Source organism: Armigeres subalbatus, chromosome 1 (genome assembly GCF_024139115.2).
Source record: "Armigeres subalbatus isolate Guangzhou_Male chromosome 1, GZ_Asu_2, whole genome shotgun sequence".
NCBI classification, from domain to species: Eukaryota; Metazoa; Arthropoda; class Insecta; order Diptera; family Culicidae; genus Armigeres; species Armigeres subalbatus.
The window spans coordinates 62,530,006-62,547,660 of NC_085139.1; the positions used below are offsets into that span (position 1 = coordinate 62,530,006).

The window sequence follows — 17,655 nt, forward strand, 5'->3', positions numbered from 1 at the left end:
TGTTATTATTTTGCTGAAAATCATCATTTTGACTAAATCACAGTATTCGATTTAGATGAGCGTGATTTTATAAAAGCATTAGTTTTGTGGGGAATACTGATTTTCAGAAGAACATTATCAAAATCTCTAACTGATCTTTCGTTTTCAAAGTTAAATCTTAATTTTGGTATCCTAGAGAAAACTTTTAATGCTTCAAAGAACGATACAACTTCGAGCATCACAAAAAAAAGTTTTATGAAGATTGACTTAGGATTTAAAAAAATATATACCTACCTATTCTAGAAATGCTGGAAACATTAAGACTGGAAAAATTATCTGGTAATATCAAAATATATTGAATTATAGTGAATTTAATGCTAATGCTATTCCAAAAATACTTCAAACATTCCAAGGAGAATTCTGGAAATCCGATATGTATCAGCTTCCTTGGAACTTTCATATATTTTGGATCCTGCATCCCCAAATGTTTTTTTTTTTTTTTTTTATTTTTTTTTTAATTCAACAACTTAATTCTGATCATGATTAAATCATAATGTGCACATGCTTTTGCGCTTTTATTTCAGTAATCCGTTCAATCTTTCCACCAATTAGCGAAGGGCCACGGCCCTGCCTTACCTCCTCTGGCTACCCTTTGGGAGGAAGGTCACGTCACGGCCATGAAACCGGACAAGTTGAACATTTGTTTTACAATTCATTTAGCACCATTTCTAATCATATCTTTATCTCATCGTGAAAAGAAATTCAACCCCAATTTCATCGCTTCTTTTCACTAACATGCGTGCTCACTGCTGAAAAAATCACAAAAATAAGAAACAAATCAAATTCGTTTTCATTGCTTTGTTTCTAATGCATGAACATAGAAACTATGAGATGAAGTCTGAGAGCAGTAACCTTAGTTATGCATTCCATTTTGGAAGAAAAAACTCATTTTAGGACATTGTATTCGCGATGAAAGAAAAACAAAACATCTACTTTAAAAAATATTGATGATTGAAACTTTTATTCAACCACAGTACGAGCAACTCTGAAAATAATCGTAAACTTCACACCGTGGGGTAAACTGGTACAATCTCGTCCTCTACATTTGTGAATTCGCGCCAGCTACATTGTCAAAGCACCCCACGGTGCAGCGCGAATTAGCCACCCTCTTTTTCCGCCAGAACAGTCTGTCGTTGGCTTCAGTCTGTCGCTTATAGGGATATCGTTCGGTTGGGATTGATTCGACTCCTGTCTTATCACCGGGTGGTTTGCACACGGACTCTGGAGTGTGCCGCAAGTTTGAAACGCGATTTTGTAGTGAAGTTTTGAAAGTCTAGTTCTGATATTAAATGTAGAACTTTGTAATATTCAGTTCGCAATCGATTGCATGAGAAAGTAGAGCGACAGTCGACTCCAGACAGAAATGTGCGATGTTCTTAATTATTTAATTAGATCACTGTCGTGTCGCCGGACATCTGTATAATCGAGCTGAACGGATAGTGAACCGAGCCCCAACCAAACAGTGCCATCCAACTTACATTTTAACAATAAGACCATTCAAGAAAGTGGCTTTGAACCGAGCCTGCAATCGAAAAAATCGGAATTTTCAATTTTCGGCGAAAGCGAAAGAAAAATCGGAAAGGCGGAAAAATCAATACTCTTTCTCGCATACAATCTAACCCAGTAGTGTGCTACGGCGGCCCGTGACGAGTTTTCGTGAGAGAGGGCCCACTTGTCGTCACTATAGAAGGGTGTCGTGCCGCCGAGAGGGTGAGGATACCAACAGCAGCGCACCATGACGAATCACGGGAAGAGGTCGGTCAAGATAGATCCGAAAGCGGGAAAGAAGATCGTTAGTGCCATTCCCAAGCAGCGGTAAGTGAAGAAGTTGCACGCACGAGAATTTAAATATCGCCACTAATTGCATGCTATTCGATAATACTGGAGGTGCGTGACGGAGAGTATAAAGTTTGGTCAGTGGTTCCCAATATGTGGTAGATTTGGGGTTGATGTGCGAACTGCAGAGTGAAATTGAAGTGTTCTACGCAACATCGCAAAAAATGGGTTATTGGTTTAAGTTACTCGCACACGATTAGAGTTTAGTGTTTGTTATATTATAGTTGCAGCGTTGCGTGAAATTTATGCCGCCAAGACGTCTCCGACCGTCATGCGTTTTTGTTTTTTTGTTCACCTTCATATTTCGTATTGGATCATTTTAAAAACGATTGTTTGGTACTAGATTTGCTGTGATTTACTGTTTGTCGCGCGTTTTGAAATTTGTAACCGAAAGCAAGTATTTCCTAAGACTATTTCTACGCGTTGAAAAATGGATGGGTGCTGTCATCCTGGAGGAGAAATAAATAAAGATTGTAAATGTTATTAATGAAGAAGATTCAAAAGCTACAGCGCCATTTAGTCTATTTTTTCCGTAGAAACTTCTAACACCTTAGAATTGGCGGATTTCGTCATATTTTCATAATAGAATCAGCGAGTTTTAATGTTATCAATACAGAATTAAAATAGAAAATATGTTTTTATAAGTGTGATCCACAATAATGATTATTTTCTGAAATTGTATTGCTCACGTGATCAATTTTTAGTACTGCAAATGTGAAATTTTAAAATTCAATGTGTTAACAAAACTATTAGAATTATTTTATTCCAACTTATATTATTTTAATTTTGCTTATGCAATTGATCAACCCAACATTTTTTAACAAACTTGATGTACGGGTCCTCCTTAGCCGTGCGGTAAGACGCGCGGCTACAAAGCAAGATCATGCTGAGATCAAGATCATGGGTTCGATTCCCGGTGCCGGTCTAGGCAATTTTCGGATTGGAAATTGTCTCGACTTCCCTGGGCATAAAAGTATCATCGTGTTAGCCTCATGATATACGAATGCAAAAATGGTAACCTGGCTTAGAAACCTCGCAGTTAATAACTGTGGAAGTGCTTAATGAACACTAAGCTGCGAGGCGGCTCTGTCCCAGTGGTGGGGATGTAATTTCAATAAGAAGAAGAAGAAGATGATGTACTATTTGATGGATATTATACGTACATTCAAATCTTCTCATTCAACTACAATACCTAAACTATACTTTCTCTGGCAGCTGCAACAGTCATAAAATTTTATCAGAACGAAAAAAAAATTGAACCACTTTACTCCATTCCAGCTAGTAGCATTAAATCAGAGCATAAAAATAATTTACGCTTGAAAGGTTTTTTTACCCAGCTAGGTGTTACCCCAAGTAGAAAATAACAAAAACAATCTTGTTTTTGTCGGGTATTAGGCTAGTACACCCGATTCTGTTTTTACACGGCCGTGTAAAAAAATCTTATACAAAATTTTCGCAATGTACTCCATTTTGCATGATTCGTCGAGAAATCATAAAACTTTTTTTTTACGGATTTTCAAATTTTGAACTGAAAACTTTTTTTTTACATGGAACGCAACCACCGTGTAAAAAAAAAGAATCGGGTGTAGTACCTATGGCAGATTTATCAGACATATTTGAACTAGCGGTCTAATGCGCATCCACTTTAATCAAGTTTTGCTCGACTCATCCAAGTACCCACATAGGATATGACAACCTGGTCGACCGAAAGTGGGACACGAGTGGAGAAATTTAGATTACATGTGTAATCTGCAAAGCTACAAGTCACTTTGATAAATCGAACGATAGATAAGAAGCTAAAAAATGTGCGTGTCGATGAAGTGCACACATATTACATCACCTCTAATCAAGAAACAAGTTTTGACCAATTTTTTTCTGCTGATACAACGATATGTGCTGGGGTACTCATCACAATCTAGTCAATCCATTTTTTTTTTCAAGAATATCATATAGAAGCAATAATTTTCATTAGCCACACAAGGTCATTTATTCTAAATCTCACTTCTAAGGCATGGAGACCAGTTATTTTATGACATTCATCAAATTCAATGTCTCAGTTTTTTGCCTGTTTTTTGTTTATAAATATTATATTTTTTTTTATTAATTACATATCATTCAGCAACTCGGCTGTACGAAAATATTTTTTAGATACCTGTCAGCGATCTAGGATTCCTCTCAAAGAATCAAAAAAAAATTAGGAAGAACATCGTAAAAGTATATTAGTTGTAATCCTAAAATGATGATTTATTATTAAAAATTCACAAAATCCTACCGAAATCCTCGAAGACATCCCAGCGGGATTGTAGACAAAATAGCAGTTGGTTCATTATGACACTGGACGGCAACCAATCAAGACCACCAGCAGGAAGGAAGCAAGCCTATTATAATCATATTATAACTATAATCAATTATTAAATAAATATAATACAAGTTTGAAACCCTGCCTTCTTCTGCTGGATTCGTTGTCCTGCCGTACCAATCCTCGGTCCAATACTCCGCCATCTTATTTTGGATTCACGGCCGAATACAAAACATTGGTCCTTCGAACCGGATCCTGGACTGGCGAGCTGTTGTTAAACGGATATTTCGCGCGTGTTTTCCACCGATTTAACTGCAGTTCGGCCGTATAACTTGTGAAGCGATTCTTGTGAAACGCCAAATGTTCCATTGAATAATTCCACCCAAGATGATGTTGTCCCGTACTACACCCCGTAGAAACCCGGAAAATCCGGAAGATGTGAAACTGTTAATCCAGAAACGTGGTCAAGTGAAAGCAAAGGTCACGCGAATTTTCAATTTCTTGGTCACAGCAGAAAATGAAGACAGAAGGCTGTCACTTCCTCTTCTGCGGGTTCATTCCAAGAGCCTGCAGGTGATTTATCAAGAATATAACGATATCCATGATGCCATTGTTGCCGTCGTTGAAGAAGAAAATGTTACTAGTCAGGAAGAGAAGTACATTGAATTTGAAACTCTTTACAACGAAACCCTTATCAAAATAGAAACGATGATCGAAGCATTCGAGAAAGAAACCCGAGCAACATTGCCCGTACCTATGCCTGCGACTTCAGCTTCAGTAAATCAATCCTCAAATCAACCTGTTATCATTCAAGCTCAATCGTTCCGTACGCCCTTGCCAACCTTTGATGGTCGTTACGAATCATGGCCACGTTTCAAGTCAATGTTTCAAGACATAATGCAACGATCAAACGATTCTGATGCAGTCAAGTTGTATCATTTGGAGAATTCATTGAAGTGTGATGCAGAAGGTGTAATAGATTTAGAAACAATTCAAAACAATAATTACGCTCGAGCTTGGGACATTTTGGAAGAACGTTTTGGAAACCAAAGGCTGATAATTGAATCACATATTCTTGCTCTACTGAATATGAAGAAGGTTTCAAGAAAGTCGTCGAAAGATCTCCGAAATCTCATCGATGAATGCACCCGTCATGTGGACAATCTTCAAAACTAAATCAACGTTTGACAGGAGTATCTCAACTGTTTGTGGTGACCCTACTAACACGTGCCTTGGACGACCAAACCCACGAACTTTGGGAAGCATCTATCAACCAAACCGAACTTCCAGAATATGAGCAGATGGTCGAATTCCTGAAGCAGCGGTGCGTGATTTTGGAACGTTGCGAACCCACGATTCTTGCTACAAAGACGTCAAATTTCAAAGCTTCGAACTTCAAATCTGGACCTTCTAGATCGTCACATGCTGCGACAGCAACATCCGAATATGCGTGCGATTTTGTTCCGGTAAACATCAGAATTTCAAATGTCCGACATTCCAGAAGATGACTGTAGAGCAGCGTCAAGATAAGCTGAAGGAGATACATCTTTGCTTCAACTGTTTAAGAAAGGGCCATCGTAGTGCAACATGTCCTAGTGACAAATCATGTGGAAAGTGTTCCAAGAAGCATCACACTTTAGTTCATTTCGAGCGACGCGACAAGCCGGAAGTAAGAACTAATATACCAGCAGCATCAACCGAAACAGATCTAGTGCAACCAGCACGGAGAGGCCTGTAACTGCATCTTGTTCCAGTATGTTCCGTCCACCAGTCAAGCAAGTTTTTCTGATGACAGCTATGGTGAATATTATGTCCAAGAGTGGCGAAGCATATCAAGTTCGAGCATTGTTAGATTCAGGATCTCAAATTAATCTGTTATCGGAATCTTTGATGAAGAAATTGAATATTCCGAAACAACCGGCTAACGTTCCCGTTATTGGTGTAGGAGGTGCGAAATCCCATATACGCCATCGAGTGGTGGTGAGAATGACGTCCAGCTATAACAATTTCTCTGCCTACGTTGATTGCCTCGTCACGCCAAAGGTAACTGGTTCCGTTCCATCAGCAAATGTTCAAGTAGATGCATGGAACATTCCCCCTGGTGTTATATTAGCTGATACATCATTCAATAAATCCCGTGAAGTTGAAATGCTGATTGGAGCCGAACATTTCTTCAATATTCTGAAACAAGGCCAGATCAAGCTTGCAGATAATCTACCTACCTTGTACGAAACAAAGTTCGGATGGGTTGTAGCTGGTTCACTCGAAGAAACAGAGGAAGATTTTCCAGTATGTGCAAATTTGGCTGTGACCGACGGACTAGAAGCGTGTTTACAGCGATTCTTTCATCAAGAAGATAGCACTGAACCAGACAATAATACTAATGAACAAGAACAATTTGAAGAACATTTCCAACGAACCTATCGTCGAAACAAAGATGGACGATTCGTAGTCCAGCTACCCTTTCGTGAAACAGTTCAACAATTAGGAAGTTCCAGATCGCTAGCATTGAAACGATTTCTGTTATTGGAGAAACGACTGGCGCGCAATCCAGATTTGATGACTCAATATGCTGAATTTATCAATGAATATCGACTATTAAACCATTGCCGAGAAGTGAGAGAAGAAGAAGATTCCCCTGGTCTTCAAACATATTATCTTCCACATCATTGTGTCCTCAAACCATCCAGTAGCAGCACCAAGTTGCGAGTAGTGTTTGACGCGACAGCAAAAACAAGTGAATTTTCTTTGAATGACGTATTGATGACAGGAACTAGCAGCCAAAGTGACCTGTTCAGCATCGTACTACGATTTAGGACTCATGTTTATGCCTTTTCTGTGGACGTTACAAAATGTACCGACAAATTCTCATCGATCCTTCCCAAACACGTTACCAGAGAATATTTTGGAGATGTTCCCCATCGGAAGAGTTAAAGGTATTGGAGCTTTCAACCGTTACTTATGGAACATCAGCAGCTTCGTTTCTAGCTGTAAGGGCACTTTTTCAGTTAGCCCACGACGAGAGAGAGAATTATCCGGAAACAGCAGAAGTGATCTTGACCGATTCTTATATGGATGATTTTTTAACCGGCTCAAATTCAATTGAAGCAACCAAAAAATTACGTTGTGACCTAGAAGCGCTAATGCTGAAGGGTGGATTTCCGATTCGAAAATGGTGTTCCAACTCCGGTGCTGTGCTTGAAGGAGTACCTGACGAAGATCGAGAATCTCTGGTTACTATACAAGACTTGAGCGCAAATGAAGTAATCAAGACTTTGGGACTGCTATGGGACCCGAAGAAAGATCTGTTTCTATTTAATAAGTCATTTGAGCCAACAGACGATAAAGACAACGTGACAAAGCGACGGGTACTGTCTCAAATAGCGAAGATATTCGATCCTTTGGGCCTAGTATCACCTGTGATCGTAGAAGCAAAAATAATCATGCAGAAAGTTTGGGCTACACAAATTGATTGGGATGATACTGTGGAAGGCGATTTATTGAAGCATTGGATGGAGTTCAAAGCAGCATTAAGTCAACTCAATAATTTCAAGATTCCAAGATGTGTCGTTTTTCTTGAAACAGAAACAATGGAGATTCACGGTTTTGCAGATGCCTCCAAATCTGCATATGGCGTCTGTATCTACCTTCGTTGCATTCGAAAGAACGGATCTGCAGAGTCTCATCTTTATGCAGTAAATCAAAAGTAGCTCCTCTTCATGAAATAACTATTCCAAGATTAGAACTGTGTGCCAATTTATTGCTAGCCAAGTTAGTAGACAAGGTAGTTCCTATTTTGAAATTAAATATCCATGAAATCAAGTTATGGTCCGACAGTCAAATAGCCCTGGCTTGGATGAAGAAACCTTTGGATCGACTGCAGGTATTCGTTCGAAATCGTGCAGGTATTAGCTGAAATCAATAAGTTGACCAAGCATTACCATTGGAACTATATTAAAACGGATCAAAACCCAGCGGACGTCGTATCCCGTGGAATGAGGCCAGCCTTATTAAGCAAAAACCAGCTGTGGTGGAACGGTCCAAACTTCCTTCGTGAAGCTAATTACAAAACAGAACCTATAGAAGATATACCCGAAAACATAATTCCTGAGCTGAAGGATGTTGTCATCGCAAATCCAATAATGAAGCTGCCTGAAACCAATTTCGACCGCTATGATTCATTTCATAAGTTGCAGCGTGTATATGCTCATATCGCACGTTTTGTTCGTCGAGTTAGAAAAACCAAAGAAGAGAGGAGCTCCTGTTTAAAGCTGACCGTACAAGATATGCGTGTGTCAATGAAGTACATCATCTATGTTCTTCAACAAAACGATTTTCATGAAGAACTTCAGTGCATCAAACGTGGTGACATTCCAAAGCGTCTGGCTGCACTACAGCCGTTCATCGATGAAAATGGTCTTCTACGAGTGGGTGGGCGTCTTCAAAACTCGAAATTGCCTTATGATGCCAAACACCAGCTGTTGCTTCCTCAGAAGCACCGAGTAACAGAATTACTGATCAAGAAAATCCACGAGGAACGTCTCCATGAAGGTCAATCCGGTGTATTAGCAGCCATTCGTCAACAATTCTGGATTCTAAATGCTCGTTCAATCATTCGCAAAATAATTCACAAGTGCATGAAATGTTTTCGTACCAAACCAAGAATGTATCAACCATTGATGGGAAATCTACCTGAGTTCCGAGTAAACATTGCTGCACCGTTCGAGCTAACCGGAGTAGATTATGCTGGACCAGTTTCAGTAAAAGAAGCTGTCCATTTGGAACTTGTGTCGGACCTGACATCAGAGGCATTCCTGGCCGCATTGGATCGGTTCGTCAATCGGAGAGGTGCAGTTCGAAAAATATTTTCAGACAACGGAACTAATTTCGTTGGTGCATTTAAGGAGTTGCGTCAGTTGCGTACTTTATTTACTGACAAGCTTGTGAAAAATCAAATTGACAATTTCCTGCTACCACGAGAAGTCGAATGGGAATTTATTCCTCCAAGATCACCAAACTTTGTAGGTTTGTGGGAAGCTGGAGTAAAGGTAGTGAAATTACATCTTGCAAGAACCTTGGGAACCGCAACATTAACTTTTGAAGAATTATTTACTGTGTTAACTCATATTGAGTCCATTGTCAATTCTCGGCCGTTATATTGCTCATCGGATGACCCAAATGACCTACAACCGATATCTCCTTCGCATCTTCTTCTTGGTAAACCAATGGAATCATTAACTAAGCCATCATATGAAGATGTTCCTGCTAATCGTTTGACCAGGTGGCAATATCTAAATCATCTGCGAGATCATTTTTGGAAAAGATGGTCAAAAGAGTATTTATCAACACTTCAATCAAGAGCAAAATGGACGAAGAAACAGCCAAATATTGAAGTCAACACAGTGGTTTTATTAGCAGAAGACAACCAACCAGCGCAAGTATGGAAATTGGGAAGAATCACTGCTGTTCATCCATGAAAGGATGGTATTGTTCGAGTTGTTGAGGTGCGAACTACAACCGGCGTTTATCGACGAGCAGTAAGCAAGTTAGCTCCTTTACCTTTGCAGAACAGCATCAAAAATTAAAACCAAATTTAAATGGGGGAGAATGTATGCGACACACGATCCCAAAATACTATTTTTTTGATCATAGTAGCTGTGTGGTCAAGAGCTCCAGTGACAACGGTCAAACAAATCGTCACGCGTCAGAAGCTTGCCGGTCGACTATAAATAGCAGGCGCATCAGCTGATTGGTTCATTATGACACTGGACGGCAACCAATCAAGACCACCAGCAGGAAGGAAGCAAGCCTATTATAATCATATTATAACTATAATCAATTATTAAATAAATATAATACAAGTTTGAAACCCTGCCTTCTTCTGCTGGATTCGTTGTCCTGCCGTACCAATCCCCGGTCCAATACTCCGCCATCTTATTTTGGATTCACGGCCGAATACAAAACAAACGGTATCTGCCCAAAGATCTCAGAACAGTCGATGTTCCCTTCGATGACGTCGAAGATGAATGAGCGTTGCAATTTTGTCCGTCTGGTGGATAGTGGTTCTAAGCCTATAAATTGGCACCGTTCAGAATACGCAAGAAGATTGTTTCGATCATTCCAGGGAAGCAGCCGCTGTGGAAATCTTACAAAAAAATTTTCTGGACGCATTCTATAGAAAGCATGTATGAGATATGGTGCGTATACCGAATCGATATGCTTTCTTCTTTCCATTTCTCTTGAAAGTGTTGACACATATCACATCAGGTTAGTTGTGTTGTGGTCTGCCCCAAGGCTGCCCCATGAATCCGTGTTGATTGCTCGAGATAATTGATGAGCCAATGGCATAAATGATGTTTTGCATCAACTTCTTAATACTTTACTCAAACAGCATAGTATGGAAATGCCCCGATAGTTCGCCACATTCCTGATGCTGCCAGTATTATGGAGTGGAATGATGTAAGCTTTTTTCCAAAGTACTGGGAATGTGGCCATGGGTGGTTGGAAGACCTCTTCACCGAAATCGTACACAAGACCGGGATGGCTGCTGGACGTTGACAGGAGGGGCTCGATATACGAATGCAGAAATGATTATTTGGCTTTGAAATTTCGCAGTTAGTGGAAGTGCTTAATGAACAGTACGTTGTGAGGCGACAATGCCAATGGTTTGTGGTCTGGAGTAGAGGTGTGCGCCGGTCCGAAAATCGGCGGCAGCGGCGTTTTCGGCGTCACGCCGAAAGCCATTTTAGCCGGCGGCGGCGTGAATCAGCGTGGAGTTTTTTTACGTCCGTTTCTTGAAGATTTTTTCTGCATTTTTTCAGGATGTTTTCAAGACTTCAACGCAAGAATCTTCTGAATTTCGACGGAAAAATCTGATGAACTTCTCCCGGAAATTCTTTGAGCTTCTCCAAAATATTCATTTGAAAATTATTTTCCATGGGTACTGCTTTGAAGTTTTGAGAATTTTTTGGAATTTCCAAGGAAGCACTTTGATATTTCTAAGGAAAATTGTTTCAAGTTTACACAGGGAAATGATCGGAAAATCATCGGAAAGTTTCTGTTAAGTGTTCTTCGAAATTTACACAGAAAATTCCTCAAATTTTCCATGGGAGATTGGTCAAAATGTGAACATTAACATAAAAATTGGATTTCAACTGCCGTTGAAATTGTTCAAAATTTTCAAAGGAAATTCATTGGAATTTACATGAGATTTTTTAAATTTTCTTTGAAAAAATATTCGGAAACGGTTATACAACGGATAACAGTGAGGCCAAAAATTTATTTTGACCAAAGCGACATACTGGCGAATTGGTAATTTGGCCGAAAAACACTCTTCTCTATCATGTCGTTTGGCTGAAACGGTCGTTTGGCCGAATAGGTTATAAGGCCGAAAATGTCGTTCGGTCGAAATGATTGTTTGACAGAAAGGGCCATTTGGTCGAAAATGTTATTTGGTCATTTGTTGATTACTGAACGGGTAATATGGTGAAAAATATCCACCGGTTTGGCCAAATAACATTTTTGGCTAAATGGCCTTTTTGACAAAGGACAATTTCAGCAAAACAACTTTTTGACCAAAAGACTTTTGGGGCCAAATGGCCAGTCGGCCGAACGATATTTTCGGCCGTATGTCAATTCAGCTAAATAAAATTGTTGGCCGAATGAGTGTTGGCCTAATGGTTTGTTCGGCCAAATGACATATTCGGCCAAACACCTTTCGGCCTTGTGTCTATCGGCCAAATGGCCCTACCTGTCGTTTGGCCGAAAGTCAAGAATAACAGGTTAGGCCAAAAGTCATCTAGCCAAATTCCATTAGGCCGAATTAAACGTTTGTCCGAAACGGTATTAGGTCGAAATAGTTTGATCGAAAATAACAATTGGCGGAGAGCGACAAACAGCCGAAAGGCTTATTCGGCCGAATTGGTAATTTGACCGAAAAAGTTGTTCGCCCTAACAGTTTATTTGGCTGCAATTGTAAATTGCCCGAAAATTCCGTTTGGTAGAAATGGTCCTTTGGCAAAAAAAAGTCATTTGGTTCTGCAAAACAAACATTGCAGCCAAACGGCTTTTTCTGCCAAATAGCCTATTCAGCTAAACGGCTTTTTTTTGGTAAAGTAACCAATTCAGCCGAGCGACACTTGCCAGATGACCAAATTGCCAAAAGGGGTGGGGGGCTGAAAAAAAATTAGCCCCCCCTAGGGTTTGAAAAGTAATTAGCAGTGATATAAATTTTCAACATATAGCATAATGAATTACTGAAAAAGTTTGAAGACATATTCAGCCTATCATAATGAAATGAGTGGAAGACAAATGATCTTTTTTTGCATTTCTGAGAAAGATCTCTGTGTGGCAGTGAAATTGCACTTGTTGATAATTATGAAAAGACAATATCTAATTGATTTGAAAGCATCAAAGTAAGCTTGATATGAACAACAACGGAGAGCTACTAAAATATCAATCAAAGCAATCGTGATACTAGGCCAGTAGTCAAAGACATGTGGTCAACCATCATGGACTGGAGTGACAGTTTTCCACTTGCCTAACAGCATGATAATTTCCACAGATCCAATCAGCATCCGAGAAAAATTCTCATAGCAATCTCTAAAGAATTCTAGATTCGAAATTAGATTAGATTCTAGATAGAAATTAGATTCATCGGAGTTTTCTAACCGGAATCCAGAAGAATTCAAACTGGATTCCGTTTAGAGATACTCTTGGGAATCTGTGGGAGATACCCTTCATAATCCATGGAAGATTTGTTTCATAATCTCTCGTTAATTTGCTTCGGAATTCCTCCGGAGTCGTTCGAAGATCTGTTTCGAAGTTGTTCAGAGATTTGCTTCGAAATTCCTTGACTATTTGCTTCAGAATTCCTTGAATATTTATTTTGGAGTCTCTCGACGTTTTGGCTAGTGATCTCTGAATGATTTGCTTCGACATCCCTCGACGATCGGAATTCCTCTGACGATTTGCTTCGATATCCCTCGACGGATTGCTTCGGAATCATTCGACAATTCGCTTCGGAATACTTCGACGGTTTGCATCGGAATTCCTAGAAGATTAATTTCGGACTCCCTCGACGATTTACTTCGGAATCCCTCGAAGATTTGCTTCGGAATCCCCCGAATATGGAGGATTCCCTTCGGAATCGCTGGAGAATTCTTTACGGAATCTCTGGAGGATTGATTCGATTATCTTCGGGATCCCTCTACAGATTGCTTCAGAATCATTGGCCGATTTGCTTCTACATCCCTGGAACATTGCCTACGGAATCCCTGAATATACTCGTCGGAATTCCTGGAGGATTCTGTTCAGAATCTCTGGAAGATTCATATTGGAATCCTTGAAACATTTCCGTCGGATTCACTAGAACATTCCCGTTCAAATTCCTAGAATATTCCTGGAAGTCGAAATTCCTAGATGTTGGAGGATGTTCATAAGATGCTCATTGGAAGCCCTGGAACATTCCTGTCGGAATCCCTGGTGAATTGCCTTCAGAATCCCTGAAGGAATGTCGCCTTTTTTCTTCATTTGAGATAGATAGTATATTTATGAAATATGTAATAATTTCCACTGCCTACCGGTGTGACATATTGTCCTTTCAGTGTGCGGGACAAACCGAGCGCTACTACACTTAGATGCATAGCAGTGCGCTATCAACTTGAGTCGTTGTAGCAATCATCGGCTGGTAAACAAACATACTTCGATACTATGGGCTACAGAAGAAAGCACCATCAAACTGGATGTCAAGGAAAACGAAAAGTGCTACGCCTGCAGCGGCATCGTTAATACCCGGATGGATGTCAGGGCCGCAACGGTAGCTAAATGGTAGGGGTAGTGGGACAGGTCGACCATGTGCAGGTGAATCCACCGCCTAGTCCCCAGTGTGGCCTGGATTGGCAGACTTAGTGGAGAGCTAAACTTTGGCTTGACTCAGTTATGCTCTTAACAGGGCACGAATGATTTAGGTGGGACCTGCACAGGTTTGGATATGCAGCTTCCTCTGTCTGTACTAGATGTTCAGTCGTGGCAGAAACTGCTGAGCACATTTGGTTCGAAGCGGAGGGGATTGCGATGTTGGGGATGTGCGGAATGGACACTAACACCCATGGTCGAAAGAATGTGCCGGTGCGCAGAGCAGTGGAGTGGAGTATGTCGAGAGGGCTAGCCGACAACCTACAACTGGATTGGAGTACGGATCAACAGCAGGCCACCATTGACACAGAGCGTGATACCAGCGTGGTCCGTTGTGGGAGAGCTACCGCTGTCGGGGTACTTCTCGTCGGAGTATAAAAGATCTGCCCTCTGGGACTATCCAATTTATTCGCGATTGTGAGAACAGGGGCCTCATTGCGCATCTCCTTTCGACAGCTCTTTCGTTTGACAGTTTGCATTGTTTGCTCGTTTCGAGTCGAGGTGCGCATTGCCACCTCAGAATAGCTCTACGACTAAGCTCATAGTTGAATGGATCAAGATCGCTTGAAATCAGTTATCGGAGTGCGTTAGATCCATCGCCAGGGACGTCCGAGTATGTCATCTCGCGGCGTCCCTGTGCTAGAGACGAAAGTTTTGAGTGCAGTGAACAGTGTAAGATCATCTCCCTCTTTTTCTCTCCTAGCAGTAGCTAGATCGAACCAAGCGAGTAATTTAACCCGAAGCACTGCGATACCCAATATGAACAACGGTCTGTCTTTTAGAATCTTTTTTTTTATCTATTAACTAAACTGTAAGGAATTCCGTTGTCTATCATCTTACAAATCCTCAGGCCGACGGCTTCAATCGTCCAGGTAGATTTCCCCTCGGTCATCCAAGAACACTGTACCTTCTTCGAGAAGGGACTGTCCGCTGAATTTCTGTACAAACTCCCATACACCGTGACCAACAACTTCAGATACACTTTCATAATGCAATGAAATAACGCAACAAAAATACCACAAGGTGGCTGATGCGTAACATTATCAACTGTTTTGAAAGTATACCTTCAAAGCACTGTTTTTGTAAAATAACTCCATCAAATATTTGAAGATCTTAAGCCATCGAGAAAGTAAGTACAGTGCGTGTTATACAACAAATGTGATATACAACAAATGTTTCATCAGTTCCTGATAAGACCAGAAGACCGGAAAGCTCAACGGTTCTTGTTCCGGAGCGACCCCTCCAAACACCGGATACGTACGTCATGGATGTCACAAAACGGCAATTACTGAGGGTGGTCATGAGCATTTTTGATCCCCTTGGACTGATGTCGCTTGTTGTGGTGCACGGGAAAATTCTCATACAAAACGTGTGGCGTGCAAAAATTGATTGGGACGGAGAAATATTAAGCGAAATGTTCCAGGAATGGCATCGGTGGATCCGTCTGTTAGGACAACTGGACGCAATTCGCATACCAAGATGCTACTTCCCTGGATATCTTCCAGAAAGCTTCAATACTCTGTTACTACATGTCTTTGTCGACGCTAGCGAGGAAGCATATGTGGCTGCGGCATACTTCCGGATCATAGATCAAAGCCAAGTGCGCTGTGCTCTGGTGTCTTCTAAAAAACCCCGTCTCGAGCTACAAGCGGCATTGCTAGGATCCAGATTGGCGAAGTCTGTGGCAGAGAACCATACTCTTTGCATTCATCAACGATTCTTCTGGAGTGATTCTTCCACAGTTCTATCCTGGCTGGATTCAGATCAACGCAAATACCGACAATTCGTAGCGTGTCGGGTGTCGGAAATTTTGGGCTCATCCAAAGGTAGAAGAATGGCATCACGTTCCCTCTCGCTTGAATGTCGCCGATGATGATACCAAGTAGAAAGAAGGCCTACAAATCAACATCCATCACCGTTGGTTTCGGGGTCCAAGCTTCTTGTACGAAACTTCAGATTCCTGGCCCCAATCTACAACATTTCCTTGTCATGCCACAGAGGAACTTCGCCCGGTTCACCTAACAAGCGTAAAAGAACAAATAGTGCAGTTCTCCAGATTTTATAGGTGGGAACGCTGCTTGCGAACGGTTGCATACGTTCACCGATTTGCCGAACAACTGAAGCGGAAGAGGCGCAATGAGATTACTAATACATCGCCAATACTTTCTCGAGACGAGCTTCAATATGCAGAGCGCACAATTTGCCGATTAGCCCAGGTCGAAACCTTTGGAGAAGATGATGATTGAAAATCAACAGCTACCTCCGCAGTAAACTGTAGTATAGTAGTAAAATTCTTCTTTATTTAATCATTTTCTGTTCTACAATTATTATTTTTCTACATGTACAGTGCTCGGCCGGCTTGGCCCTCCAACTTCAATTTTAAATTTTCATGCTTATATTGTTATTTAAGTGTTAATATGATATATCATGACGGCCTTTAGGAGGCGCTGGTGTGTTTTTTTAAATTTGATAACCTAACTACTATGTACACTAATGTTTACAATAAAAAATTTGATAACCTAGATTGGAACTAGCGCCCTAATTGGAGCCTGATCCGAATGCAAGCAACTTTACTAAACTTTTCTTTACACTCACCAAAGCGTTCATGTAAGGTCTTTATTCCGGCCAGACGGTGGACCTCGGATGTTCTTGTCCTGGGAGGGGTGTTGAGGATCATCCTCAGGAATTTGTTTTGGACCCGTTGAAGTTTGAGGTGGTGGGTTTTAGCGCAGCTCTCCCAGACCGGCATGCCATATTCGATCACAGAGAGGATGATTTGCTTGTAGACAGCAAGCTTATTTTTCAGGGACAATGACGACCGGCGGTTGATCAAAGGGTACAGTAGTTTCAACAAGACGTTACACTTTGTCACCGTTTTGTCAACCTGTTGCCTGAAAATAAGCTTGCTGTCGAGGGTCAAGCCAAGGTAGCCGGCCTCATTGGCCCATTCCACAGTCGTGCCATTGAGGATGATTTTACAGTCCCATGGCGGAACAAGTTTAGGGGATTTGGAGTGGGGGAAAATGATGACCTGGGTCTTCGCCGCGTTGATACAGATCTTCCAGCTGGTGAGGTACTCTGTCAGGGCATCCAGGCCTCGTTGGAGTTTTGCCACTAGCGCTCTGATCACTCTACCGTTGTAGACGATGGATGTGTCATCTGCGAACAGAGACAGAATGCCGCCTTCTGGAGGTTCTGGCATGTCGGAGGTGAACAGATTGAAAAGCAGGGGCCCGAGGATACTGCCCTGGGGGACGCCTGCGACGATGCTGTGCGCATTGGAACTCGCTCCGCTGATTGAGACCCGGAATGTCCTTGCCGACAGGTAATTGTTGATGATTTTCACCAGGTAGCTGGGAAGATTGTAGCGTTGTAGTTTGTACATCAGGCCATCATGCCATACATTGTCAAATGCCTTCTCGACATCGAGTTAGGCCATGGCGGATGTTTTCGAGACAAACTTGTTCCGTCTGAGGACGTTGGTAACTCGGGTCAGTTGGTGTACAGTTGACCGACCGCGTCGGAAACCAAACTGTTCCTCGAGCAAGATGTTGAGATTTTCGGCA

At 41.3% G+C, this 17,655-nt stretch overlaps 1 protein-coding gene across 1 annotated transcript in view; it reads left to right on the plus strand.

Moving 5' to 3' along the window:
• Nucleotides 1-1,191: 1,191 nt before the first annotated feature.
• The window catches only part of LOC134226191 (alkyldihydroxyacetonephosphate synthase), a 69,506-nt gene continuing 53,042 nt past the window's right edge, over nucleotides 1,192-17,655 (plus strand). The window contains exon 1 of the mRNA XM_062706805.1: nucleotides 1,192-1,854. Within this exon, the coding sequence (XP_062562789.1) occupies nucleotides 1,775-1,854 (80 nt within the window). The 5' untranslated portion in view covers nucleotides 1,192-1,774. The remainder of the gene's footprint in view (nucleotides 1,855-17,655) is intronic.